The 26,900-nt window shown below is 51.7% G+C and overlaps 1 protein-coding gene and 1 long non-coding RNA gene across 14 annotated transcripts in view; one reads left to right on the top strand and one right to left on the bottom strand.

Moving 5' to 3' along the window:
- Positions 1–24,471, top strand: part of TRAPPC12 (trafficking protein particle complex subunit 12) — a 79,797-nt gene extending 55,326 nt beyond the window's left edge. Inside the window, exons 7-12 of one of the 12 annotated variants that reach the window (XM_073217186.1) lie at positions 6,548–6,620; positions 8,798–9,078; positions 12,905–13,003; positions 19,349–19,449; positions 20,124–20,211; positions 20,386–24,471. In XM_073217186.1, coding sequence (XP_073073287.1) covers positions 6,548–6,620; positions 8,798–9,078; positions 12,905–13,003; positions 19,349–19,449; positions 20,124–20,211; positions 20,386–20,628 — 885 coding nt within the window. In that variant the 3' untranslated portion in view covers positions 20,629–24,471. The other 11 variants (XM_073217191.1, XR_012123011.1, XM_073217195.1 and 8 more) reach the window with 11 other exon arrangements.
- On the bottom strand, positions 1,830–5,122 carry LOC118973935 (uncharacterized). Of its 2 annotated transcripts, none has more exons than XR_012123021.1 (3): positions 4,855–5,122; positions 4,091–4,182; positions 1,830–3,077 (listed from the first exon to the last, which is right to left on the bottom strand). It is a non-coding gene; the product is annotated as an uncharacterized lncRNA (long non-coding RNA). The 2 variants fall into 2 exon arrangements; XR_012123022.1 differs by lacking the exon at positions 4,855–5,122 and having other exon boundaries at positions 1,830–2,748; positions 2,859–3,077; positions 4,091–4,840.
- Positions 24,472–26,900: the final 2,429 nt, after the last annotated feature.

Here is a 26,900-nt window from a genome sequence, read left to right as displayed (position 1 = left end):
CTGGGCACCTCACACCCTCGAGCACTGTGTCAGCTTCTGGATTTATAACCTAAAAGATAAGGAGAAAGACTGCTTGCTTTCTTCCACTTTGATCAGTTGATGGGGGAGATTATGCTACCAACATTTTTTAATTTCTAACATTGTTTTCCTTTAATCTTAAAACATAGTTAAAATATAACTATTTTCAGAAATAGAAAACGTGACTTTATTGAGAAATGCTAAACCAGTGAATTTCTAAACTGTATACAGGTGATTTTTAAATTATGGCTTCATTCATTTACATATCACAGTGCAGGAAATTTTTATGTATTTGAGAGAAGATTTTAAGTCTTAATATGACATTGGAATTTTGACAATTTTGTCTGACACAGTCCAGCCTCTGTTCTTAAGCATTTTCCACTTTAACTCATCATTGACTCATTTAACCACCCTGTGAAGCAGGGGTCACCATTATCCCAATGTCTAGAGAAGATGACCAAGGCCCAGAAATGCTGACTGACTGGCCCATGAGCTCGTGTGGCCCATGTGGTCGCCTTGGGGCCTCGCTGCTCACTGGCATGTAATGTGCCTGGCTGGCCTGAGCAGGACCTGAGCGGCTCTTCTCTGCCTATGCCAACGTCTCTGCTCCGTCTGGAAGAAGGTGCCCTCGGTGTTCAGGGGTGGATCAGACCAACCTGCAAGACCCCTGGGATGAGTGCCTGAGACACCCTGTCCCAGGGCCACTCTGCAGGTGGGCCATGCCTGTGCTTGTTGGTGGGCCCGCCGTCCTGCTGGGGCCAGGCGGTGACAGCTGGCTGCTCGGCGGGAGCAACAGCAAACAGTCCCGGGCACTCGCGACACGGGTGCGTCATCCACGCTGATTCTGGCTTGGACAGAGACAGGGTGAGTGGGGGACCTACTGCGAGGGCACGTGAGTCGCTCAGGTGTCACCTTCTCGTGACGTGGACACGTCACCAAACGTCACGTCACTCCCTGGTTCACCGGCAGCATTTCTCTTGGGGCATCACCGGATGTAAGCCAGATCTTCTCGGGGGGCTTAGCTGACAAAACAGCAGTTGGTTCTAACCTGAAGGAAGAGCCAGAGTCGGGCCTGGAAGAGATGGTGTCGGTTTCCAGCCAGGAGGATTTCCGTGGCTGTTTCCGCATACAGTGTCTGTGTGTTCCTGCCTGTGCTGACTTAACAGTTGGCCCCTGCCCAGGACAGGTGCCCATATGGGACAGGACGAGTGGATGCTGAAGGCCCGGGAAGACCCAGGACACCCCTGCGCCCGCGCTCACCTGGGCTTCCTCGTTGTCTCCCTGCAGACCAGCCCCAGCCTTGAGCCTCCTGTGCCACTTCCCTCTCCTCAGGGCTGCCTGCCTGGGCATTCCTCCCCAAGCTGTTCCCTGTGTGTTACTAGCTGGGCTTGACTGAGTGCACCAGCAGCCCACAGCTCTCAGCTCTCAGCAGCTCTGCCAGGGCTCATCCCTTTGTTCATTGAGCACCTCCTGTGTTCTACCCACCAGCAGTTGGGGGTGAAGGCGATGCACGCCTGCCCTCGGTGAGTGCACACAGTTCACGGGGAGTGTGCGTCTCACCCGGAAGGTTTTCATCCTTGAGTAAGAAAGTCAGCAGGCACTTCAGGCCACCTAGCAAATGAGGGCCCTTGCCCCACATACGTGTACATACACCCTAAATCCCACCGCCCCATGATTGCTGCTCCAGCACAAGTCAGACCTCCTCAGGTTCGTCCCAGCGTGGATTTCCCGAATGAAAGGACACGACCTTGTGTGGTAGGTCGAGTGAGGTGTGGGAGAGTCCTGGGAGGAGCAAGACCCCGGCCACCTGCTGGCACTCAGCCCCGTTGGGCTGGTGTTCTCCCTGCACTTTTGAGCTCTGTCTCCCAGCTTCTTAGGGGACATGCCAAGAGAGAGGTCTCCTGCTATTTCCAGTCTGTGCCACCCTAACTGGAGGAGCAGGGGACCGGACCCGGGAAATGTTTATGATGGCGTATTAATTTTCAGAGCCAGCCTACATAATTTTAATTACATGTGATCTCAACAAAGTAAATAATATGCACTGAAAGGAAAACACCTTTATGTCAGTGGTGTGGGTAATGGGATTAATTCACTTTCATTCCTCTCATTTTCCAAGTCTTATAGAATGCACATGGTTTTATAATCAGAATTTTTCTCCAATGAAAAAAATCAAATGAGGCCTATAAGGCAAAGGGGAGGTAGAATTAACACAGTGGCACAGTTGGGGCACAGAAGGTCTGTCAAGAGCTAGTTTGGCACCAAGGCTTCTGGTAACCAAAGCAGAAAGGGGAAGAAGCAATGTTGTTAACAGAATTCTCAGCTTCCAAAAGCCAGTCATTGCTCAGCAGAAGCCAAGCTTTTCCTAATACAGAAAAGTCCCCAAAGAGCGATGAGATCTGTGTCCTCAGCCAGTGAGCCTCCGACTGGAATGCTGTGAATCCTTACATGGGGCCGGTCATTAGCAGGAGCTCCCTTGTGATCTGTGCAGAGCAGTCCGGCTTCCTCTGCTGTCTTTGAAATGAGAGGGTAGCAAGCAGGGACCGTGCAGAGCGGTAGTGTCTGGTCCAAATGCGATTGTGCCCTGGAAGAGTAAGCACGCCTTGATCCAAGACAGACTTGCCTGGGAAAACCAACAGCCGTCGCGTCGGAGCTGCAGGCACCCCCGTGCCTGCTCCCTGGCTTCTCTGCAGGCCGCCTTCACCTCCAGATCCCAAGAAAGCTTTGGGGAAGCTGTTGAGACCAGTTGGAAAAGAGATACGTGAACACGTTTCTGAAAGCCATTTATGTAAATAGGTGGAATCCATATAATGATACTCAGTTGGAGTTGTCGCGATGTGTACCTGCCCGGTGGGGTCCAGCTCCATCCCGTCCAGAGCATAACAGCCTGGTGCAGAAGTGCTGCTCAGAGACCCTGCAGCCGGAGGAGCCAGAGGCCCAGACGCACTGGTTGGCTCCGGAAAAGAAAACGTCCCGCAGCGTCCATGTGGCTTGTTGTCTGCTGATGACTGGCTAATGAGGCAGTGGTGAGAGCTTTGTTTCCAGGAAGGGTTAATAGTTTTCTAAAAAAAACAGCTTTTCTGAACAGGATTTCTGACAGATGGACATAGTCGGGTTATGCTGTTCACTTGTAAATGAAGTTAAAAATGGACCCAAGAACAGCCACCAGTCCCGACTTGCCCACTGCTCGGGGAATCGCTCAGTGAGGCTGGCCATCAGCGTGCCTTCGCTGTCTGGCCACTGCCAGGCCTCCCCTGACCTAGACAGTTCAGGTGCCCTGCTTTCCTGCCACTCCAGCAGAGAACTAACTGATTGTGGCTTACTCAGGTAAGGTGGGAGTGATTGGCAAGTAGAGAGGTAATTGAAAGATTGAGGATAGCTTCTGCTTCCCAGGTCAGGGCAGCCTCTCTACCCCTTGCCATTAACCTCACGCTCCTGGCCCCATGTGTGCGCACATACGCCAGGAGGAGCTTCCCTGTCAGTGGGGTTTGCAGTAAGATTTGTGTCTTGACAGCTCATGACGGAAGTTTGCACCTATAGAAACTCCAGATTACATCATTGCAAATCATAGGACATAGACTTGGGAATGTCCACAGTTCCAACACAGTATAAAATCTGATGCACTGATCTTACTACGCTGATGGACAGTGACTGTGAAGGGGTATGTGGAGGGGACTTGGTGAAGGGGGGAGCCTAGTAAACATAATGTTCTTCATGTAATTGTAGATTAATGATACCAAAATTAAAAAAAAAAAACCACACACACACAAAAAAAAATCTGATGCACTGAAAGTAAACTACAGGCTATGGACTTCAGCCAGACCTGACGTGGGCACAACAGCCTAGCAAAGTGGGCCCTCGATGGAAAATAGAGGCCTGGATGGAGATCTGCACTCTTGTTTCCTTGGCATCATGTGTTCTCATTTTGTGATCTGCACAGAGAGGGGTAAAGCCCCTGACGAGTGTGTCCACAGGCAGTGCTTGGAAGGGGCTTTGGACTTAGGCAGCCAGGGGTGCCAATCTGACTCTTCCCGGAGGAGTGACCCACCACCAGCCTAAGCCTCAAGCGCCTCACCTGCAGGCCAGGTGGCTGCTGATTGAGCAGGTGAGGTCAGATGTGACAAGCGGCTTGGCTGAGTTCCTGGTCTGTGGGAGCACCGCCTACTCCTAAGAGGAGGAGCAGCTGTGAGAAACCTCTTTTCACTCTGGAAAGCCTCTTGCTGAAAAGTCCCCTGTGGGACGGCTGTGAGGATGTGAGGGTCCCTGGACTTCCCAAGGAAATCTAAGCCCCTCCAGGGCAGACCCGATTTTACCTTAGTCTGGACCCAAGCAGGCTGATAGCGCAGCGTGCTTGAGTGAGGGCCGGCGCCCAGTGGCCTGCACACGGGATGCCTCGTGCTTAAACCCGCCCCCTAAACCTACGCCCCCACTGCACAACAGCCTGCCGGGCTCCAGGCGGCCCAGTGCCGACAGCCACCTGTGTGCAGCTCCCTCGCGCTGAAAACCACGTCGTCCCTGCTGCGCTCGCTTCCCACGCAAGCTCTCCCAGGACACCCTGTGACGACTACCACGCAGCCCCGAAGCGGTCAGCGTGCGCCCTCGGGCACGTTCCCCGGGGAGCCTCCTCTGAGAGGACGGTGGCTCGCTGAGGCCCGTGAAGTGTGCCACGTCCCGCCCCGTGGCCCTGGTGCCGCCGGCTCCCACCCGTCTGCTCATCCCACGCTGCACACCTCACACCGCGCACCCCAGCACGCGCCCCGGCCCCGTCGAGGCTGTGCGCCCCCCCCCCGGAGCTCGGGGGGCGCCCCTGGGGGCTGCCCACGGGGAGTGCACGCTGACCCGCGGGGGCGCCCAGGTCTCCCCGAGTTGTTCGCGGAAGTCACCGCCTCTGACTTGAAGCCCGCTGCCAGGGCGGGTCCGTCCTGTGCCCGCGCCCCGGCCCCCGGCCTCTGCTGGCCGCCGTGGAGCCCCGCTCTGGCGGCCCAAACGTCAGTTTGCTCCCGGGACTGTCCGGAAAGCGGCTTCCTGCGTTCTCTGATTTTAGATTTGGTGGCATAAACTCAGGAGCGACACGGCTCCCCCCTGCAGCCCTGGCTGCCCCCCCTTACTTCCCTCCCCCGCCCCTCACTCCGTGCCACCTGCCCGCGCCCTGAGGCCGTTGGGTTGGGACTCCTCCTCCTCCGGGCCGCCCCCCCTTTCCCGATGCTTTTCAGGAGAAGCCCCCCTTCTCTTCCCCCTCCCCTCTCCCCCGACCCCCTGCCCCTCCCTCTCCCCCAGGCCCGCCGCAGCCTCTAGGCTCCCCTCGACCCCCCCCTCTGGTCAGCTTAGGCTGGAGACCCCGAGGTCAGGCCGGTGGGCTTCTCAGCGGCTCCCCCTCCTCGCGTGCCCCCGCCCCGGGTCAGTTCTGCCGCCAGAGGCCCACCCCTTGGGCTGTGTCCCGCCCACCTCGCGCGGAGCTGCAGCCCGGTGGGCCGGCCGGCAGGAAGGCACGAGGCCACCAGCTTTCCTTCCTCAGGAGCTCTGGGCCCCCCTCTCTCTTCCTGCCCTCCCTCTTTCCTGGTCAGTGTCTGTTTTTATGACAATTTACCCAAAGACTGATTAGCTGGAAAACGTCATTTGGCCGAGTTGAAACCAAGTAGGTAGATGATCGCCACAGTTGCAGTTTTGGAGCCCAGTGTGTCGTGAGCCACCCCGGTGTCCGCAGCAAACTGCTCCGGGGCCTGAGCTGAGCAGTGACTCTGGTGGGGGCAGAGGCCCAGTTAGCCCCACCCGGAGTGGAGGGGCCCGGCCAGGCCAGGAAAGCACACTCCCCCACTTGGGGAAATGGTAACGCAAGGGGATCCGATGAAAAGGGGACTTTTCCTGACAGCATGTGGCCTGTTCAGGAGTCACAAGCCGCAGAGCCGCGGTGTGACCCTCTGTCGATTAACTAACATCTCTTTAATTTTTCTGCCTTGTAAATAGTCTTCAGTCTTCATGCTTTTTTACCTCCTCGTCCTGCCCCTCCGAGAACTAGACTCTTTAAATGCCCAGATGACAGTGACAACAGCTTCTTTTCCTTCAAGGAAAACTAAAATGGAAAGAAGCAACTCAAAGTCGTTAGCCAAACAACAAAAGCCATGTAGAGTGACAGGTGGTCAGAATTTATTTGCCACATTAGAAAAGGCCCCACACCTCATGGTGCCCTGGAGGACGACGACTGAGTTTTCCACAGAAGCTAATGAGCACCCTCAAGTGGAACACACTTGATGCTTTTCTTAAAGAGAGAGACGCCGCCCCGTGGCCGGCGCCTCTGGGTGCTTTATGAGCGTCATAAACCGCTGATCCACCTCAGCTCCAGAGCCGCCCCCTGTCCCCCGCCCCCCGCCGCCATCTCGCTTGGGTGAGCAGCACGTTTAAGATGTTGTGAGGCGTTCCTTGACAAGGTGGTTTTCATACAGAGAAATGTGCTCCTCCTAGAACACACGGTGCTAGAGTCCTGAGGCAAACACATCTTTTATGACTTTGCTGTTCTTATTTGAAATTGCTGCAGATCCTCACAAATTTGGAGCAAGGCTTAGCTGAAGACGGGAGTGTGAGCAGCATCTCGCGGGAGAGCAGACAAGGTCAGTGGCCGGACTCCCCTCGCTGGTGACTGCCGGGGGCCATCCAGAGCCAGCCCCAAAGGCTCCTGGGTCTCATCCTCCAGTTCTCTCCTGGCTCTGTGGCGTTCCTTCCTCCCACACGTGCGTTCCCCGTTCCTCCTCTGGGAAGCCAAGGCCACGCCCGGTGCTGTGAGGCCTCAAGAGCCGAGCCAGGTGCGGGCGCCCAGCGAATGACAGACAGACAGACAGACAGGAGAGCAGGGCTGGTCTCAGGGGACAAAGACGGCCTGCAGAGTTGAGAAGTGCACTGGGGCGGGGTGACAGGTGCCCGCGGGGAGTCGGCTTAGATTCTGTGTCGTCCTGTCCTGCAGCCTCATGGGTGAGGGCACCTGTGACCTTGCAGGTGGCACTTCTGTGCCCTCATCGCATTGCTCCTCACAAAGCCTGCACAGCAGAGAAAATAGCCTCCTCCCATTCAGAAGGTGATGACCCAGGCCGTGGTAACCTGCGCTCAGTGCTGCAGCCCCAGCCTGCTGGTGGGAGGGAGGCCGGAAGGCCTTGCAGAGCAGCTCTGGGCTGTGGGCCCTCCCCAGCTCACTGTCTCACCATTGAGCGGTCAGGCCAGGGCAGGCCGGTGCACAGGCTCTCTGGGTGCTGCGTCTAGAGGCCAGGCCCTGGTGGGGCCATGCAGCTCTCTGCCCTGAAGCCCAGTGGCCACCCTCTGGGTTGTTTGTTTGTTTGTTTGTTTGTTTATTATTAAGGCATCATTGATATACACTCTTATAAAGGTTTCACTAGAAAAACAATGTGGTTATTACATTCACCCTTATTATCGATTCCCCCCCATACCCCATTGCAGCCATTGTCCATCAGTGTAGTAAGATGCCACAGAGTCCCTATTTGTCTTTTCTGAGCTACACTCTCTTCCCCATGATCCCCCCACACCATGTGTGCCAATCATGGTACCCGACAATCCCTTCTTCCCCCCCTCCCCACCCGCCCTACCTCATCCCTCCCCTTTGGTAACCACTAGTTCATTCTTGGAGTCTGTGAGTCTGCTGCTATTTTGTTCCTTCAGTTTTGCTTCATTGTTATACTCCACAAATGAGAGAAATCATTTGGCACTTGTCTTTCTCCGCCTGACTTATTTCACTGCACATAATGTCCTCCAGCTCCATCCATGTTGTTGCAAATGGTAGGATTTGTTTCTTTCTTATGGCTGAATAATATTCCATTGTGTATATGTACCACCTCTTCTTTATCCATTCATCTACTGATGGACACTTAGGTTGCTTCCATTTCTTGGCTATTGTAAATAGTGCTGCGATAGGGGTGAATATGTCTTTTTGAATCTGAAAAGTTGTTTTCTTTGTGTAAATTCCTAGAAGTGGAATTCCTGGGTCAAATGGTATTTCTATTTTGAGTTTTTTGAGGAACCTCCATACTGCTTTCCACAATGGTTGAACTAGCTAACATTCCCACCAGCAGTGCAGGAGGGTTCCCCTTTCTCTGCATCCTCGCCAACATTTGTTCCTGTCTTTTCTGTGCTGGCCATCCTAACTGGTGTGAGGTGATAATCTCCTTGTGGTTTTAAGTTGCATTTCCCTGATAATTAGCGATGTGGAGTGTCTTTTCATGTGCCTCTTGGCCATCTGAATTTCTTCTTTGGAGAAATGTCTGCTCATATCCTCTGCCCATTTTTTAACAGGGTTATTTGCTCTTTGGGTGTTGAGGCGTGTGAGTTCCTTATATATTTTGGATGTTAACCCCTTGTTGGATATGTCATTTACAAATACATTCTCCCATACTGCAGGATGCCTTTTTGTTCTGCTGATGGTGTCCTTTGCCATACAGAAGCTTTTTAGCTTGATGTAGTCCCATTTGTTCATTTTTTATTTTGTTTCCCTTGCTAGAAGAGATGTATACAGGAAAAAGTTGCCCATGTTTATATTCAAGAGATTTTTGCTTATGTTGTCTTCTAAGAGTTTAATGGTTTCATGACTTACACTCAGGTCTTTGATCCATTTTGAGCTTACTTTTGTGTGTGGGGTTAGCCAGTGATCCAGTTTCATTCTCTCACATGTGGCTGTCCGGTTCTGCCAGCACCAGTTGGTGAAGAGGCTGTCCTTCCCCCCTTGCATGTCCGTGGCTTCTCTGTCGCATATTAATGGGCCACACATGCCTGGGTTCATGCCCAGCACCCTCTGGTCTTGCTGCTGAGCCTCGCCTGCAGCCATCTCTCCCCAGGTCCACGCGGGCCCTGTGCACGTGTGCTCAGCTGCGCAGTAAGCATCCAGGCCGAGGCCCGCAGAGAGGCCCCCTGGGCCAGAGGCCCCGGGACCCGCAGCAGGCGGCCGGGACGCGCCTGGGGCCGCGCGCACACCTGCACCGCTCCTGTCCCGCAGCCTCCGTGCGGCTCTGGAGGTCCCGACTGGGCCGGGCGATGTGCTCCGTGGCGAACTGCCTGCTCCTGATGAAGGTGTGTATGTGGGGAGAGGGCGCCGCTGAGACCAAGCGACTGCCGGGCCCACGATGGGGAAGCGCCCCTGGTGGGCGCGAGGGTCTCCCCAGGCTGGGCTCAAGAGCACTTGGGGGCTGATTTACTGCAATTTCCACTGAAAGAAATTTCCACAGGCTGTGCAATTTGCCCTGTCAAATTTAAGTGCTCAAACACGGGTCTAGATGGCTTAATTAAAAACATCACTCACGCTTTCCCATTCTCTCCTATTTTTCCCTGAATTCCATCCCAGAGAGGTAGCCCTTGTCTCCCTGGGATGGAGGAGGTGTCTGTTCCTTGCCCTGCTCTGCCATGGTGACGATGGTCATGGCACCTGGCACAGGCTCCCCACGAGGGCTGGCCCCAGAGCCTGCAGGCCCCCGAGGGGACAGCTCAGGGTGGAGGAGGCTGGGCTGAGGGCCTTGTGTGCGGTCTGCTCCCTTCCCCAGCAGGCCCTCCCCAGCTTTGCGGCAGTGTCTCCGGCATTTCCCATGCTGAGAGCTGCAGAACCCCTCCAGGCTCACCTGGGCACCAGGAGCAGCCGCTGACCCCCCTCTGGGCCGTCATGACACCCACACGTGCCTCCTGCCCACAGGCCCAAGGGCATCAGAGGGCTGCTTGGAGGGGGCCCTGCCTTCTAGGCCCCTGCGGTGGGGTGACTGGGGCACAGTGGCCCTACAGCGGCATTTCCCGGCCTCTGCTCCGCCATCTGCACTACGAGGCACATAACTGATGCCTGACCCGCCCCTGCTCCGTCCTCCCCGCACCCCGGGGCCGAGGGGCTCTGAGTTTGCTCAGCGTGTTTCCCCCTCAGTCCCCATGTCTGCCGCCCCCCGCACTCCGCTGCCCGTCGGTGGTACCATTCTCATCCCGCTGTACCCACAGCGCTGTACCCACCCCGCCGCACCCACCGCCTCTGCAGTGCCGCAGCTGCCACCCCAGCTGTCCGCTTGCCAGAAAGGCACCCACTTCTGCAAAGAAAGGAAGAACTGTAAATTTGCAGGGCTGACGTTTCATTAATCATGGGGCCAAAACTCTTCAGGAGGGAAGCTACCTGTTCCACTAGTGGGTTTTTATTTGCATTTTTAAGAATGTTAAGAGAAAGTTATGGGCTAAAAATGCCTTGATCCCCCACAGGCACCAGACTTGCCTCCCACCTGCGTTATCAGCACTCAGTGCAGAACACAGCATTGTGTTTCCAGAATAGTTTTGCAATGAATGTGCAAATGATTTAATGTGCAGATGATTTTATTTGAATTTTTCGATTAATTTTTCATTTTCGTGAGTTAAGACATGAAAATTTGCAGTGAAGCGCCTCAGCAAGCATGTGCCTTCTCTCGCCACCCCGTGAGTGTGCCCACATTGCGGCTGTGTGCAGCCCTAACACAGGGGCGGCTTGGTAATGACACCTATGAGCTATTTAATTGCAGTGAAATAAATAGCACATGACTTCCCTTTGGGGAGATGCTTGTTCCTGTGCCTCATCCCCAAGGATCTGCATAATACACCATGAGGCACAGTGCAGGTGTCCCAGAGCCTGGGAATGCCCACCAGTCTCACCTCCTCTCAGCTTCGCAGTAGCGCTGGGACCCCGCCAGCAGGCCACAGGGAGGTGCATGCTGCCTCGGAGGCCTGGCTAGCCCTGCGCCCCGACAGGCCCACGTCTCTGACCCTGCACAGGCTGCCCGCTCATCCCTCCTCACGTCGTTTAAAGGACCCTGCAGCCATGTGGACCACCTTCATCTTGCTCAAGTTGCCACCTTGTCCTTTCTGGTTGCAGATGGTTATAAATCATTTCACAGCCACCAAACGAATGTGTCTGCAGAAAGGAAATGGGTGACAGTTGAGCTAAAACGGGTTTGTCCTGTTCGCCGGCCATTCACCCCCATTCAAAGCCAAATCCGTATGATCTGCAGAACCGACTAAGCTATCTGGACAGCTCGCTTTAGCCATTTTCCCCTAAAGGGGCCATATTTCCTCCACGTCCAGTAAATAATAACCTCCTTACCGCAGCTGTGTGACACACTCCCGCTTGCCGTGTCTGATGACAGGCCCCGTGAAACAGGCCAGGGCCCCCCGCGGCTGTAGCTGCCCTGGGGTCGGCTCCTGCCGGGTCTGAGGTTCGGCACCCATATTCCGCAGTCCCTACTCCTTGTTGTTTGACCTCTGACCTGGAACCCCTCTCTCTCACTCTGTTCATGCCTGGATCTGCCCGGAAGCGCCCTCTTGGGAGAGTTCCCACAGACTGACGGGAAGGTGACTTCCCTCCAGGGACCGTGGCTTGGGTTTTCCTGTCCTTTCCATACAGATTCACCTTCGCAAACACTGACTCCTGACCTCTGGTACTGAAACATAAGTTTGTAGTGTGCAGTGATAGTGGCCACAAAGCCACCCGAGAAGGGACACAACGCGGTGGCCTCATCACTGGAGTGAGTGACACACGAGCGCCTACAGGAACATCAGAATTACCTTCTGTTCAGTGCAAACCAAAAGGAAGGGCTGGTGTTGAACCGTGACCAGCAACGCCTCCAGCTGATGATCCACACCCCCGCCCCGAGCTTGGGGTCCTCCTGCCCTCAGCATTGGGCCCAGATGGCCTCAGAGCGGAGGAGTTCTCGGGAGCCAGCAGCTTCCTTCCTGGCTGAATGACCAGCCTGCAGAACCATGTGGCACTCAAGAGCCCTCCTCGCGTCAGAGCACCAGACGCACACGGGAGCGTGGGCTCCCTCCCGCGGGTCGGAAGGCACCGTGGGATCCAGTGCCTGTCACGGGGCCCTGGATTCGGTGTTCTTGTGTGTACTGGAGGCCTGCCTCCACGCTTACCTACACCCCGTGAGCCTGCAAAGCTCGCTGTGAGTGTGGAGGTTGTCACACCTTGGGAGTCCCCACTCTGCCCAAAGTCCCTGTGGGCCTGGAGCTCGACCTGACCCGGGCCTGCAGCCCGTGAGGGTGCCCACCACCCCAGCTGTGCCTCTGCCTCCCCAGGGCTCCCCCACACTAGGCAACAGGTGGCACCGCCCCCGGTACCCGCTCACCCACATACACGCTCACTCATATTCACCCTTGTACGATGCACTCACCCTTACACACCAACCCACACCTACTCACATTCACCCTCGCAGACATACACTCACTCTTACACACCTGCCCACACCTGCGCTCACTCGCACATGCACACACACTCCTGCACACATACACCCTGCCTGCCACAGGCTGCAGTGACAGTAGGAAGCTGGGGGAGGACAGGGCAAGTGCTGTCAGGCTTCTGTGGATGCCACACCTTAAATAAGGTGCCAGACTGGAGAGGGTCTTTTCATTTTTGTCCTGTTAAACTGGAATTTTACTTGTCATCTGGTTTCTCTGTAAAGTCCCAGTTAGTAGACCCATGACTCCAGGCCCAGCTGGGATGAGATTGAAAAATAGGAAAAACTGCCGCTGATTGCCATAGGGATTGCTGACCATGAGGCATCTCGGGGTGATCTCAGAGGACAGCACAGTGCCCTGTACAGCATGCCCGGTAAACGGTGGGGCTGTCGCTGTCCTCCTGAGAGCCTGGCCTCGCTGGGGGTGGGAGACTGAGGCCGGCGGACTGACCCAGGTGACTGGTCAGACCGCGTCCCTCCGAGAACTGCTCCCTCACCCCTGGAGGAGGTGACCACCAGCGAGAGGGCTTTTGTGCCCCAGGCCCCATCACCACCGGGCAGCGGGGGGGTGCCCTCTTCCTCTGTGAGTCTGCAGGCACTTGAGCGCAGCAGAGTCCGTGAAACAGTCATCTTCTTAACCGATGTGTCCTTGGCTACCCCCGCAGGACTACGTGCTGGCTGTGGGCGCCTATCACTCCGTGATCCAGTACCACCCCGAGCAGGAGCCGCAGCTGCTGAGTGGCATCGGCCGGATCTTCCTCCAGGTGTGTGGCCCTGAGCACGGCGCCTGTGGGCAGGCTCTGCCTGGGGCCTGGGGCTTGGCTTTGATTGTGCAGATTTAAGACATAGTACAGAAAATATACTTGACCCTCCACCAACATAGATTGGAACTGTGCAGATCCACTTACACACAGAATTTTTTCAGCTGGAAAATTTTTTTGAGATTTGAGACAATTTGAAAAAGTTCCACTAGCTTACTTTATTATAAGAATACAGTATGTAATGCATGTAACATATGAGATGGTGTGTTATCAGTAAGGCTTCTAGTCAGCAGTGGGCTCTTAGTAGTTAAGTTTTCAGCTCCCGGGGGAGTTGCGCCCCTATACCTGCATTGTTCAAGGTCTGCTGTATTTCAGTTCACACTTCTGTGAGTGTTAAAAGGGTTAGTTCTTTAGCTCCCCTCTGACTGCATTAAGTCCTGCTGGCTTTGACATGAGTAGGAAGCCAGTTGCTAAATGTGAATTTACATAGATTTTCATCTGTGAAGCACTGAAACAAATTAAATTCAGAAATTGTCCTGTTTAAGTGAAAAAAGTTGACAAAACCCTAAATAATGTCACTTCAACTTGGCTGATAACACAGTGGAAGGTCACCACATTCAGTGGTGATTCACCGGCACGTTGCTGGCAAGAGCACGTGAATCCTTGGGGACGGGACAGAGGAGGTCTGGCATGAGCAGTGGCTCCAACAGGGCAGCAAGGGTGGGGTGGGGGCAGTACTTCCTTCGCCAAGAACGCCACTGGGGCCGGGATGCACTTCCCTGAGCTGTGCTGGCAGAGCAGCGGGCACCCTTCCTCTCTTCTGTCGGCCCAAATGGCGGCCGCACCCTCCATCTCTCAGGTCTGTGCTGCACTGTCCCAGCGCTGGGGCCGGACAGCCTGGGCCTGGCCCGCCTGGTGTCTGCATTTGCTCCCAGCAGAGACGAATGTGTGCATGTCACATCTCTGCCCCCGCCCCCAGCCTTGGCTGGCTCTGACTCACCCCAGACCACCACGCTCACCTCCACGGTGCAAGGTGCAGCACTTCCTGCCGCCGCTGGTTAGAGCCCTGTGGGCCCTCTGGGCCTACTGTCAGGCAAGCCCCATCGGAAGCCCATGTTCCTGGCCCTCCCCAGTTCAGCCCAGACTTATGGTTTGCAGCCTGCTTTTTTCTCTCTGCTTGGACCTCCTTTCCCTCTTTCTGCCTGTCCGAATCCCACCCGTCCACTAGGGCACCCGTGCACTCGCCCTATAGACTCTCCCCTCCCTTTTGTCCTTAGGCACCTTTGGGAATGAGCACACAGAGCTCAGCAGCCCGGCTGGAAGAAGACAGGCACAGAGCTCAGCGCCAGTTGCCTCTGTAAAGTGGCCATAATCATAGCATTTAGAGGATTTCACAGAGAATGAATGAGCCAATCCATGCAAAATACTTTGCACAATACTTGGGACACAGGAAGAGCTCAGGACATAGGATTTCTGGGTTGCTATACCTTTTGCCCTCCTGCTGGACTCAAGGAACTGCCCCTGGTCAGAACTGCCCTTGAAAACCCCTAACCACACAGAGAGAGATGTCACAGAGCATCGAGCACCAAGAACTACAAGCTGGACAGGGGAGGACACAGCAGTGTCCATGTGCAAAAGTCTGGCTGTTGAGCTGGAAGGGAGAGGACACAGCAGAGCTGAGATAAGATTACAAGGGACAGTGAGGCTGCACAGGACAGGGCAGGGTGTGTTTGTTGTGGCAGCCCTGACAAGTTAATAACAGTGAAGAAATCTGATTTAAAGGAGTTGGGGTAACAGTAGAGAGAGAATGGGCCAAGGAGAGGTGAACGAGTGAATGAATGGGCCTTCACTTTCTAGATGACACGGTACAGCAGGTTTAGAATACTGGCATTACCCTTTCTCTGTGTGTTTCAAATTCTGCATTAAATTCCATTTTTAAGTTATTTCTAAAATTTATGAATTTAAAATAGACCCACCTATGTGTCCTGTCAACAGTTGCTGGACCTCAAAACCAGACATCCACAGGGTGCCACGTGGTGCCTCCCTCAAACTGCCGCACCCATCTCCTCATAACAGACTGCAATTTTAGTATTTCAAACCTATTTCACTTTGGAATAGCTGTCCTCATTCTTTCCAAGGAGTTCATCCTAACTGGCTACTGAGGGAAGGGTCATCTGTTGGTTTGTGCAGTGGTCCCATCACAGGTGTAGAGGTTCGAACACACAGTAGAGTGGCTTGAGGTGCAGGGCCTGGCTGCGTGTCCCTCTCTCCCCTCTGCCTAGTCTCCTGGGCCTGATTACCCTTCACCCACGTGCCCTGCCTGCAGCCAGTGCCCCTGCCCGGGTGGCAGCATGGATTTAAAACCCTGGGGCCTGGTCCTGCTCCTTACAGTCCGTGATTCGGTCCTGCAGAGCTTCCTTGGAGGTGAGGCGCACAGCTGGTGAGCGGAAGAGCATCGGCTGGAACAGGGATTTCCACTTCTGCCAAGGAAATGTGCTGCCAGCGAGACTGGGGATACGCGGATTCTGGGGAGTCTCTTCATCTAAATTAAGAGCAGAATAACCAGATCTTTGAATACACAAGCACCAGTTTCTTCCTCCATTCACAGGTTCTATAGTCTGACATTGACTCCAACTCCCACGGTCTCCTTTGGGCTGTGGTTTTTCTATCTTGGAAAGTCGAGAGTAGAATAGACAGGTGGGTCTTAGGGGCTCATCCCTCATACCTGGAAAGTAGCCTTGTGCCGACGTGAAATCGTGGGCAGAGGACTGACTTGGAGCTGACCAAGCTGAGCAGCCTGTGGCTCCTCCATGCCCCGGCCGGGAGCCGGACCTGAGGGCGGCCCAGCAGGAGGGGCCATCGCCGCAGCAGGGCACGGGCCGCGGGAAGGCCTGCGCACCGGGGCAGCAGGGACGGAAGGAGAAAGCGATGCCCTGACTGCGCGCGTCCGGGGACGCTGGGTCTGGCGAAGCGGGGCCTGGACGGCTCAGGGAGGCCTCCACGCATGGTCCTCGTGTGTTCAGCCCCTCGCGCCCCGCAGGGCCTGAAGTTCTGCGGAGAGAGCAGGGGCCGAGGAGTCAGTCCTGGGGCGTCCACGCTCAGGACACTCAGCAGGGAACCTGGAGGGAGCGGCACCCCCAGGAGGAGAAGACAAGCACACTAGGCCACCGAGCAGTAGGTGGCTTGTGTTCTTCGTACGTCAGTCTGTGGCTTTGCCCGTTTGGAACATACCAGTTTGTCTGATGGATTTTAAAGTATGAAAATGGTTTATATACAAGCACGTATAAAATTTGGGACTAATGGTTTTTCTGTAGGAATTTCAGACCTACGTTCTAACTCAAGTCCATCGATAGCAAATGTGAAAAGAAGTGGGATTTTTAGGCAGTCACAAATCCAGTAGCAACCTCACGTGTCTGCAGCGTGGCTCTGCTGGCGCTGGGTGTGCTCACATGGCCTGCCACCGGACAGGGAGATGCCCTTGTCGTCCAGCAACTGCAGAACGTGGACGTTTGGTCTGGAGAGCATTTAACATGGCTGTTGGCAATCTGTAATGGTTTTGGTGCAGCTGAGACGGTGAAGGGCGTGTGGTCAAGGAGAAGCAACTGAAGGAACTGAGAATTGTGGCTGGTGTGAGTCCAGCAGGACAGACGGGGAGCAAGTGCCAGGCTCCCGGGCCTGAGCAGACCCTGCAGGTTGCTGCAGGTTGGGGGGGAATGCTCCCCGACCCTGCCCAACGTAGCCCAGCTTGGCTCTGGGAAGGAGGGGCAGTCAGGTGGCATAGGCTTTCTCAGTTATGCAGAAAGATGCACAGAGCTTGTGGCTGCCGAGGGCAGACCCCAAGAGGTACTAGGGCTCAGGCCTGTTTCCTCAGTCCCTGCACTTGCAAGATCAATCTGTGTGCGCTCTCTTCTCAAAGCATTTGGTACCTCTTTTCTGTCTGTCTTCATAAAAATAAGATAGAGGCTTCCCTCTTTGTTCTCTGAAAAATATTGGATATTTTGGGAGTCCTTTTCCTCAGAGGTTTGAATAATTCACCTAAGAAATGCTCATGCCAAACCCTGGGACTTGTGGAGGGGATGCTGGTGGTTTGTTGTGATTTATTGTTTGTTCCTCTGCTTTGTTGTCCATTGCTGAGGTTTCCCTGTGCTTCTGGGACCCGTTTTGGCAGGTCAGTGGCCTAGGAGGTCTGGTTCAGTCCTCATTTTCTTCTGTGTTTGCACAGTGTTCTGTGAATACAGTCCTCTGTCATAGCTGTTTCGATTTCCTTTCTACCTATAGTCATTTCTCCTTTTACATTTATGATTCTGTTTACATATACTTTTTCTTGATTAGTCCATCCACTTATGCATTGTTGTCTTCAAATAGCTAGTTTGGGTTTATTTATGTGTTTTATTTGCTTACTTACTAGATATTCTGCAATACTTTTAATTGCCTTTTATATTTTTTAAAGCTGCTCTCTTAGAAATTCAGTAGGATTAGAGATCCTATTTACATTTTAATAATTATGAAGGTGTAAACTTTCTAATCCCCAGGAAAATCAGTGGGTGGCAAAGCATAGTCCAAGATTTCTCAGTTATCTTCTGCTAGAATGTAGTTCCAGTGCAAATCCCATAGAGGCCCTATGAGGCCTTCTAGGGCAGAGGGCCAGTGCATGGTCGGGCCTTGGATGGACCTGGGTGTGAGCCCCAGGGTGTATGTTAGCTGGACGACCTGAGAACACCGCCTGACCTCTCTAGCCTCTTTATTCCATCTAGAAGATGAAGATGGTAACTTAGTTATGCCGCCACTGAAGCATGACACCTCTGTAACATGAGAGAGGCGCTAATTATCAGCAGTTAGATGACTGCTTGGCACAGTTCCCACCTCATGTGAGGGACTGAGAAGCCTTTATTACTGGCTAGAGTACCTTTAACACATCGTCTTAAATGGGATAAAGTGACATGTAGGAGACCCCAACGCTGAAGCTGAGGACACGGTGTTGAGGCTGCAGTGACTGGCTGCATTTAGTCCCCTGGTGGGCAGTCTGTGGAGGCACCTCAAGGCTCCAGTGCCAACGGGGAGGCAGCACACGAGTGTGTCATCTTCTCTCTGCATCCCATCTGTGTGCTTCCTTTTGTCCTTCTTCCTCGTAGTGAGGTATTTTTTCTTGGGGGGATTGTCAGTGACTGCGAAGGGTCTGAGGGTTGTCCTCAAGCTCTGACCTCAGCTGCCTGTACCATGGGTGCTGGCAGAAGACACGAGACTTAGCACAGGTGAAGGACTCTGATTACTCAGCAGTGGCCATTTAGCCAGTGTCGTCTTTGCCACCGAACACCAAGCCTGCTTCCTCAGGGTACTGGGAAGAGCACCAGGCCCCTGCAGTGGGTCCTGGACACGGAACCCCAGCCTCCTGGAGAGGTGGTGTGGGACAGAGCGACTGCAGGCCCCCAGCAAGTCAGGCTCTGAGCCAGCGAGTGACGGAGAGGGTGCTTCGTGCGCGTGGTGCCTGCCGTGCCCACTCTCCTCCACTGGTCAGACTGCCAGTAGCACAAATCCACAGTTTTATCATAATGAAATTTCCATGTGGACAAAGGACAGTATTTTGTAGGATTTCAGCAGTTACTATAGCGTAGAGCTCCATTCCAGAGTTATTTCTTCAGGCAACTATTGGTTTTTACCTGACCCTTTGTGAAGATTTTAACAGATTTTTCATTTTCCATACATTTCTGTTAATAAGGCTTAGACCATGGATTTCTTCCTTATGCTTCTGAAGTAAAAGGAGACCTGGACCTCCCTTCACACAGCCCCAGCCATGGTTCCCAGCGATGGTCTCGTCAGCTCTGCTCTGCTCAGCCCCCTCTCCAGATGTCCCCCCTCATAGCAGTAGAGAGCAGAGGGGTCCTTACCCACTTGATCAGTGAGGGTGTGGGTTTTTTATAAAATTATTCTGTGTAACTGAGTCAAAGTGTTACTTTGAAATTTGTAAATTTGATAGTCCCCTATCATTTTACCCCTCACAACCAAAAAAACTTTATTTGAGGCTTGCCATATGTCATAACTTAAATGTTTTAGTTTTTCTGTCATTCTTTTATTTTACTTAAGCTGTGCCAGGATTCCTTGCAAAGGTACAAATTGAAAACTGTGGGGCTCATTAATAAGGCACATGTGTTGTTAGTTTCTGACATACAGATACTGACATTCCACCACTGTACCCTAAACCCCTGCTTTTTTACAAAAAATACAGAGGTTGCCCCTGCCTGATACATAAATGTCCTCTGTCCTGACCCAATATTAGGGAACTATAGATGTGACTGTAGATTTAATATTTCTTTTTTCATTCAGACTGACTAAATAATTTTGTCAAAGCAGATTGGAGACATAAAAACAGCTGAGAAGTATTTTCAAGATGTGGAGAAAGTAACACAGAAATTGGATGGACTGCAGGGGAAAATCATGGTTTTAATGAACAGGTATGTATTTTAAAACTGAATATACACTGTCTCAGATTTCTGAAGAGTTTAAATGCCCCATAGCAGCAAAGCCCTGGAGACACTCTGTGCCGCCTCCTGCCCTGTATCTCTCAGAACTGAAGGTGAATGACCACGGACCCAGGAAGCACAGAGGTGTCTTGAGTTCCATTCATCTTTTAGTCAAAAAAAACTGACTTTAAGGTTTTTCCATCTTGTTTTTCACAGTGCTGCTTATATTGCTCCCATTTTCACTATGAATTTGCAGCAGTGTTTACCATTCCTAGTGCACCAGACATCTCACTTCCTGTGTCCTGGGGTTGGGTGTCTGGCTTTATAAATGAGACAGTGTCTACAGGATGGGAGGCATGCTGTGGGTATGTGTGTACGATGAAGTGTGTGCACCGTGTAAAGCTCACACCACAACAGGATACAGCAGGTACCAGTTTTATAGCAGGAAATCAAGTTAGGTGAAGTTACGATGTCTAATAACAGATGTCTAAATAAAGCTTGAGTTAATATGCCAGGATGCGCACCTGGTTCAGTGTGAAGGGGCAGCCCCTCTGGAAGCCGTGAACACCAGCTGCTCATAGCGTGCCTGTCTGGGCTGAGGGGCGCCCTCGGCTTTGCTGGCACCTTTCAGACTGTGACCGCTTGGCATGTTGCTCATGTTCCAGAGCTTTCCTTCATCTTGGTCAGAATAACTTCGCAGAAGCCCACAGATTCTTCACAGAAATCTTAAGGATTGAGCCGACAAATGCAGTGGTAAGACAGCAGACATAAGGTCCGTCTGCAGCCCCTCCCAGCACATGGGCACCAGGCATTGCAGAGGGGGGAGGTGCCCAGCAGGGCCTGCGCACTCCCCCACACATACAGCACCCCACACGCTACCCCCGGAAGGCCACCATGCCCCACGCCATGCATGTCCCTCTTCCCTAGGCCAACAACAATTCGGCGGTGTGTCTGCTCTACCTGGGCAAACTCAAGGACTCCCTCCAGCAGCTGGAGGCCATGGTCCAGCAGGACCCCAGGCAGCCCCTGCACGAGAGCGTGCTCTTCAACCTGACCACCATGTACGAGCTGGAGTCCTCCCGCAGCGCGCAGAAAAAGCAGTCCCTGCTCGAGGCGGTCGCCGTCAAGGAAGGGGACAGCTTCAACACACAGTGCCTCAAGCTGGCCTAGGTCGCTCGCGTTCTGGGACCACCAGGGTCTTTGTCAGTGGTGCCTGTTGGAGCTCACAGGTCAGTGTGGCTGAAGGCTTCCCTAAACCCTTTTCACCGGTGTCTGGGATCGGGCCATCCGTATCGGGGGCCACGGCCAAGGCTGTGGCAGCTCGTTGAACTCCGGGCAGCTCACTCCCCCGCAGCTCTGCCTCCGCCTGTGAACACGGGAAACGCACCACAAGAAGGGCTCGGCAGAGAAAATCTGTAGGACACAAAGGAGCCCTTTTGTTCATTCCTGGAAGCTGACCTGCTTCATATATTACCCTGAATATCCTCAGAGAAAAGCTGAAAAATGTATATAAACCATTCTCAGTCTAGGCCTGAATGTTCTAGAGGCTTTATAAATAATGGAAGAGAAGTACAACACAGACTGCCATTCATCTTCCTCTCATGTTCCCATCACAAACCCTACAAGTAAGTGCATCAGTTTTGCTCATCTAGCTCTTTGTCGGCCTATGCCGCACACCTTGGACAAGGCAGGTGCTGGGCGGGAGGTCGCCCCGTCTCCCCTGGGAGCGGAACAGAGGGCCTCCTGGTACAGGAAGGCAAGGCAGATCCCTCAGAGCGGACAAGCAGGCGGACAAGACCGGCTCGAGCCAAATGCGTGTGTGTTTATGTTCTTCCCTGCCTCCACATCAGGGCATCTGCCCCAATGTTTACACAGTGCAGGGGAGGAAATGTTTTCCTCTAAATTTCTAGGTTCTTTGACTGGTCTACTAATCAATTGACATAATACAGATTAATAGAAGAAAAACAAATTAATTGCATACATACAGGGCCCCAGGAAAACAAGGCGGCAAATAGAGGTCTGTCTGCCATCCTGAGCTAAGGCATCGGGTTGGGAGCCTATGGCTTTAAAGGGGAGGACTCGGAACAGTAAGAAGAGCAGTTGCTCAGTAATTAGATGTTTGCTCTTCCACAGAAATGGGTCATCAGATAAAAGTCACCTCTAGTAATAGCTCATTCTCTTAACCAGCCCTCTGAGTAGATCTCTAGGTAGTTCAGAGAGGGAAAGGTCTTTCTCAAATCTGCCTGCACCCAGTACATGGATCAGTGCGAGCTGAAGGCACGGTGGCATGTTTCGGGGTCACGTACTCTCCTCTCAGCCCCACCTCTGAAACTCCCTACTAAGTCTCAGTCCAGAAGCAGTTCAGCTAAACAGTGTCTCATTTCAGGAGGTGGGGGTGCAGTCAGGCTCCCAAAGTCAGCAATCAGGTAAGAGGTAGTTCTGTGGAAACAAAAGAAAGGTTAAAGACGGGATCAGGTTGTGATACCAGGTTGACTTCTGGAGGCAGCCTGTCACGGGGAGTTCTTGATGTCCGGCTTGCAGCGTCTTCAGCTGGGTGAGCGCGGCAGTGGCATGCAGACAGAGCACCCTGGTTTGCAGCACGAAGAACGTCCCTGGTGAGCTGTCCAAGCCCACATGGCAGTGGGCTTGAAGATGCCCCACCTGCACTGTTGTGATCTCTCCGGGGTTGATACCCAGTCACCCAGCTTTGGCATGCATGGCCTCAGAGGACAGGCAGCTTTGATCCTCAGTGATACCAAGCGGAGAGCAGGAGAAAACCAGGACTGTCATTTGGGAGAGTTGTGGCCTAAATGAGAGGAAACTAGAAGAACCCAGGGTCTAAGCTAGGAAGACCAGGTAGGAAACAAAGGCAGAGACAGCACTGGGCTCCGATGTGCGTGGAGGGGCTCCCTGAAACAGCTCTTCTCCCTCCAGTCACCTCCGTTCTCACCAGGGATGGCCACGGCAAGGCCGGCTCGTCTGCAGACCAAGTCCGGTCTCAGTGGACATCGGCTGACTGTTCACGTAAGTGCAGCATAGTGGCTGACCCTAAAGGCTCTTGTTAGGTCTGCTTTTCTAGACCTTTCTGTAAGAATCTCAGATTGAACTTTTTAAAAGCCTCTCAGGGATAAGTCACACCAAGGACTCGCCATCAGACTTTGCCTTCAATACCTGTAGATTGGGGTGAATTCTTTTTTCTCCAGGCCCCCATAATATTCTGAGGTTCTTAAGCCTGCCAGGAAGTGACCTCCTTACCCATCTGGTGAGGCTGCCAGGGACCCTGTGAGCAAGGTGCCAGGCTGATTTTTCCAGGACTTCACTGGCTTACAGTCACCCTTAGTTCCTCAGAGCTGTCTGGTCATCTGAGCATAGGCAGCCCGCCCTCTAAGAGGACATTCCAGTCAAAGCCTTGGATATAAGCTATGTTTCCAGTCATGACCCCTTACAAGGAGAGTGGATTCTTATTAAACTTACACAAGTGATTATACTGCATGGAAATAATACACTAAGTTTCCAGATTCTGGAGGGATCAGGAAGGGAGAAAAAGTAATTGTTTCATCTTTGTTCACAAAGCTGTATGTTACCAAACAGTTGACAGCCTAAAGAGAAAAGGCTTCCTTAAATCTGGAAAAACCAGATTTAAGAGAGAACCACTAGTGTTTCCAACCAAAGTCATAAAAACTGATGGTTGTCCTCAGCTCATTCAGTTCTGTGTAGTCAGTGCTTGTCCTGCCTGGATCCAGCTGTCTCTGGTTCTGAAAATTCCTGCCCAGCTCATCTGTGTCATTGTAAAGTCATTGGACACCTGCTCTTGTCAGTCTTCCCTTGAATCTCCTTGAAGGTGAGGCACCTTCACAAAGCATCAGAGTAACTGAATGATGGGGGCTGAGAATGCCCATTGCTCAAGATCTGTGAGTTCACTGTAATGGAATGAAAGCAATGTGTGTACTTCTGTGATACCTAATATCAGGGTAACAGCTGGAGTTAGGACTGGTACTGTTATACCGGGACACAGATCCAGGACTCTCAGACAGTTGGTAGAACCACTTCCATTAGTAATATTTACCCACACAATTGTTGATCTGTAAGCTCCTCAGGAGCTTCCAGGTGTGATTTGGAACCTACCCCCATAGGCAGAGGTCAGGGAGAGACAGAGAGGCAGGCCACTCCAGATGGGTAGGTGACAGGTTTAATAAGCAAGAGACCTTACATGTGAGGCTGGTCTTGGGTGGCTGCAAGATGAGATCTCTGTACCCACCCATGAGATCTTAGAAGGCTTTACAGAAGTCTTAACTGGGCTCAGTCACATGTGCCATCCAGGTAGTCTCAGCACCACATCTCTGTCTCAAGGCTGTGTCCTTGGGGATAGGGAAGGCAGGCAGAACCCACACTGTAAGGACGGGAAGGGGGTGAGGAGCCTCAGATGCCTGTCTCCAGCTCAGGGCGGCAGCAGTCACGTGGCCTTGATGACTCTCCTCTGCAACAGCAGGCCAGGAAGGCTTATGGCCACGCCACAGTGCTTCCCATTAGCATTCCCAGTAAGCCTGAGCAGTGTAACAGCTCTCCTTTTATAAGGAGAGAGAGCAAATCTTAGAGATGTTCAGGGCCCTCTGGAAATGCCCAAAATTAGTTTGAGGTCAATTCAGAATTTGATTGTGGGGAATTTGCCAAAAATATCCAAAGGTTTGGACACTAAGTAGAATCACATTATTATGAGACACAGCTAACCAAAGTAACGAAAAATTTTAAGGGCAAATACAAAAGGTTGCATGGCTGTGAGCAAAACCAGTCGAAGACCTAATAAAACAGAATTTTTGTTTTCCAGGCAGATTACTTAAAGGGTCAAGAAACTTAACACAATTTGTTATCAAAAGAAGAAAGTCTAAGACAACTTTGTCCTTGTAAGAGAAAAAGCCAATTCTAATTTTGTACGAGCTTCCTTCTAATATTAAATTCACTTAAGTTTATTCTAATATTATCCAGTTTGATCACACATTAAAATTTCTAAAGATGCCTTTTCCACAAACCGACAATTTTTTTCCTCAACAGAATGCATCCCCATTCTTCAGACCTTTTATGGAAACACATACCCTCCTTTTCCTTTTTAGAGATGTTTATTTCTAGTAGTTTCAATCACATAACACTTAATGCTTAGAAACCCTTAATTTCTAGTGAAAGCTAAGAAGGCAGCCATTGTGACCTGTCACAGTGATCCTCAGACAAACTGGGGAGTCCTTTATGTAATTTCTAGGTACAAATTTTTTGATGTGGCACAAAAACACGTTTAGTAGTGGACCCAAATATCTTCTAGTTCCTCTGTTTATTATGTTCAGTAATGTTAATGTTCCAAATTTTTTCCTATTTGGAAATTATCTGGATAATTAAATGAATTTAACTCATTTAACTTAGCAAAACTTTAAGGTTCCAGGTTACTAAAAGATTTGCTGAAAACTATTTTAAAAGGATGCCTAAAAACTTTTCCCTACTTAGAACTAACGTACTTGTTCGTGACAATTATGTTAACATTAGTCATGAAAACTTCATGAGACATTAAAACAGCTAACCATCATCTTCAGTTGCCTTTCTTGAAGACAAATTCTGTGAGAAAGATAACATGAGCTTACTTGATGGCAAACAGGTGGACTAAAAGTATTGTAGTTAATGCTGGTGACTCTAAAGACAAGCCTGTTTTAATTAACAACCTTAAACTAGCTTTTACTAAAGATGAATCTTAGGTCACATGAACTTAAAAAGCACTGGGTTAGTTATGTTCTTTAATTCACCTAAGTGCTTGTTTGTTTTTAAACCAGTTAAACAGTTCTTGTACAAATTTTAGAGCTACAAAAATGCACATATCCAACATCATGCAGCACACGTACGCACCAGATGCACGTGGGCACACAGATGGCAACAGGACCTTGCAGTTACTAACATTGGTGATCCCTCATTTGCCCAATTTCCAAAGACTTCCTCCCTCCCCTGCCCCCTCCTAAGGAGAAACTTCTCCCTAAGTTTTGTGTTTCAACGAATGCCTCTTAGAACCTAGAGAAGATGGGCGTAGAAAATCTACCCACAAAGGCACAGAGAAAGTGTCCAAGTTCCTCCAAGGGGTTTTTGGAGGCATGCTTGCCTATTAGCAGAAATCTAGAGTGATCACTATTTCAATTTTTTTTTTCTTAGTACAGAACAGTCCTGTTCCCAGTATCCTAATTGGTCTTTTAGAGTAAGTATCTGTAAGCATTTTGAGATGAGTCAGTAAGTCTGGGGATTGCTAAAGATGGGTAGTATTTGACTTGCTTCTAGAGCCAATTTCTGGTTTTGTAGAGGTTTTCAGGACAAAGATAGTTATTTCCAGTTCCCAGAGAACTGGATTGCAGCCTGGACAAGAGGCTGACCCACCCATCCAACTAAATCATCCGCAACTTGCGTCTTTCCCTCTGGGTAGTTCCATTTAGCTTAGAGAAGGCCTGAAACAATCCTCTCGGGCTCTGAGTGTCAGCCGTGGTCACAAACTCAGACCTGTGGCCTCCTATCTTTCCGCCTTTTCACCCGCTCAACTAGTCTTGGGAGTTAATCCATTTACAAAATCTTTGGAGGACCCTCCGGGTTCAGGGAAATCTCTGGTTATAGCCCTTAGTTCAGCCTTTGATCCAGGAGTGAAAAATACCTGGAGAGGATCGCCTATGGCCTCCTGTGGTCTTACTTTAAAAGGGGACAGTTCAGGAGCCTTTTTGGAGGGAAAGGCAGCTGGGGACGGGCTCCCTGGACCGAGGACTCAAGGCAGGGGAGGCAGTGCTAGAGTTAAGTCGGTCTGGCAGTCTGTGGTTTTAGTACTCTTACATCTTTTTCATTAGCCTCTTACAACAAATCTTTCAGTAGAGCTGTTCTGGACCTTCGGAGGCTTCTGCACACCAGTTGATTAGGCAGCCCAGTTCTGTTTGATCTGGAAGTGTACTTACGTGAGTCTTTTCTGATTGGAACAGTCCTCAGAACAGCTGTTGTAACTCCACCAGGGGCGGGCAGCTGGTAGGACCTTAGCCGCAAATGGAGTTTAACCCGCATTTCTGTCCTGCCATATTCTGGGGCCCTAACCTGACAGTTACCAAGCAAAGTTCTCAGGACACGAAACAAGCTTAGTAAGATTTTTACCATTTCTGTAGATATGTACAGTTTCCAGCACCATAGTTCTTAGACATAAAATAAGCAGGTTTGCCAGAAAGAGGTGAAGTAGTGCATTTAACTGGATTTTTCAGAAGGGAACTTATGTCGGATGAAGAGTTGAGTTTCTGTTCTTTGATTTTGTTCCGGGCGCCCCTAGGGCGAGCCATGGTACCTTTTGTAGCTACTTTTTAATTGGGTCTTTCCGAAGGTACCAATGAGACAATAAATAGTTTAGAATGAGAACTCTCTAAAAAAAATTTTTCTCTCAAATATAGCCAATT

This window comes from Manis javanica, chromosome 1 (assembly GCF_040802235.1).
Source record: "Manis javanica isolate MJ-LG chromosome 1, MJ_LKY, whole genome shotgun sequence".
Classification (NCBI taxonomy): Eukaryota; Metazoa; Chordata; class Mammalia; order Pholidota; family Manidae; genus Manis; species Manis javanica.
The sequence above is the reverse complement of the archived record's forward strand: the minus strand, read 5'-3'. Positions and strand labels throughout refer to the sequence as shown.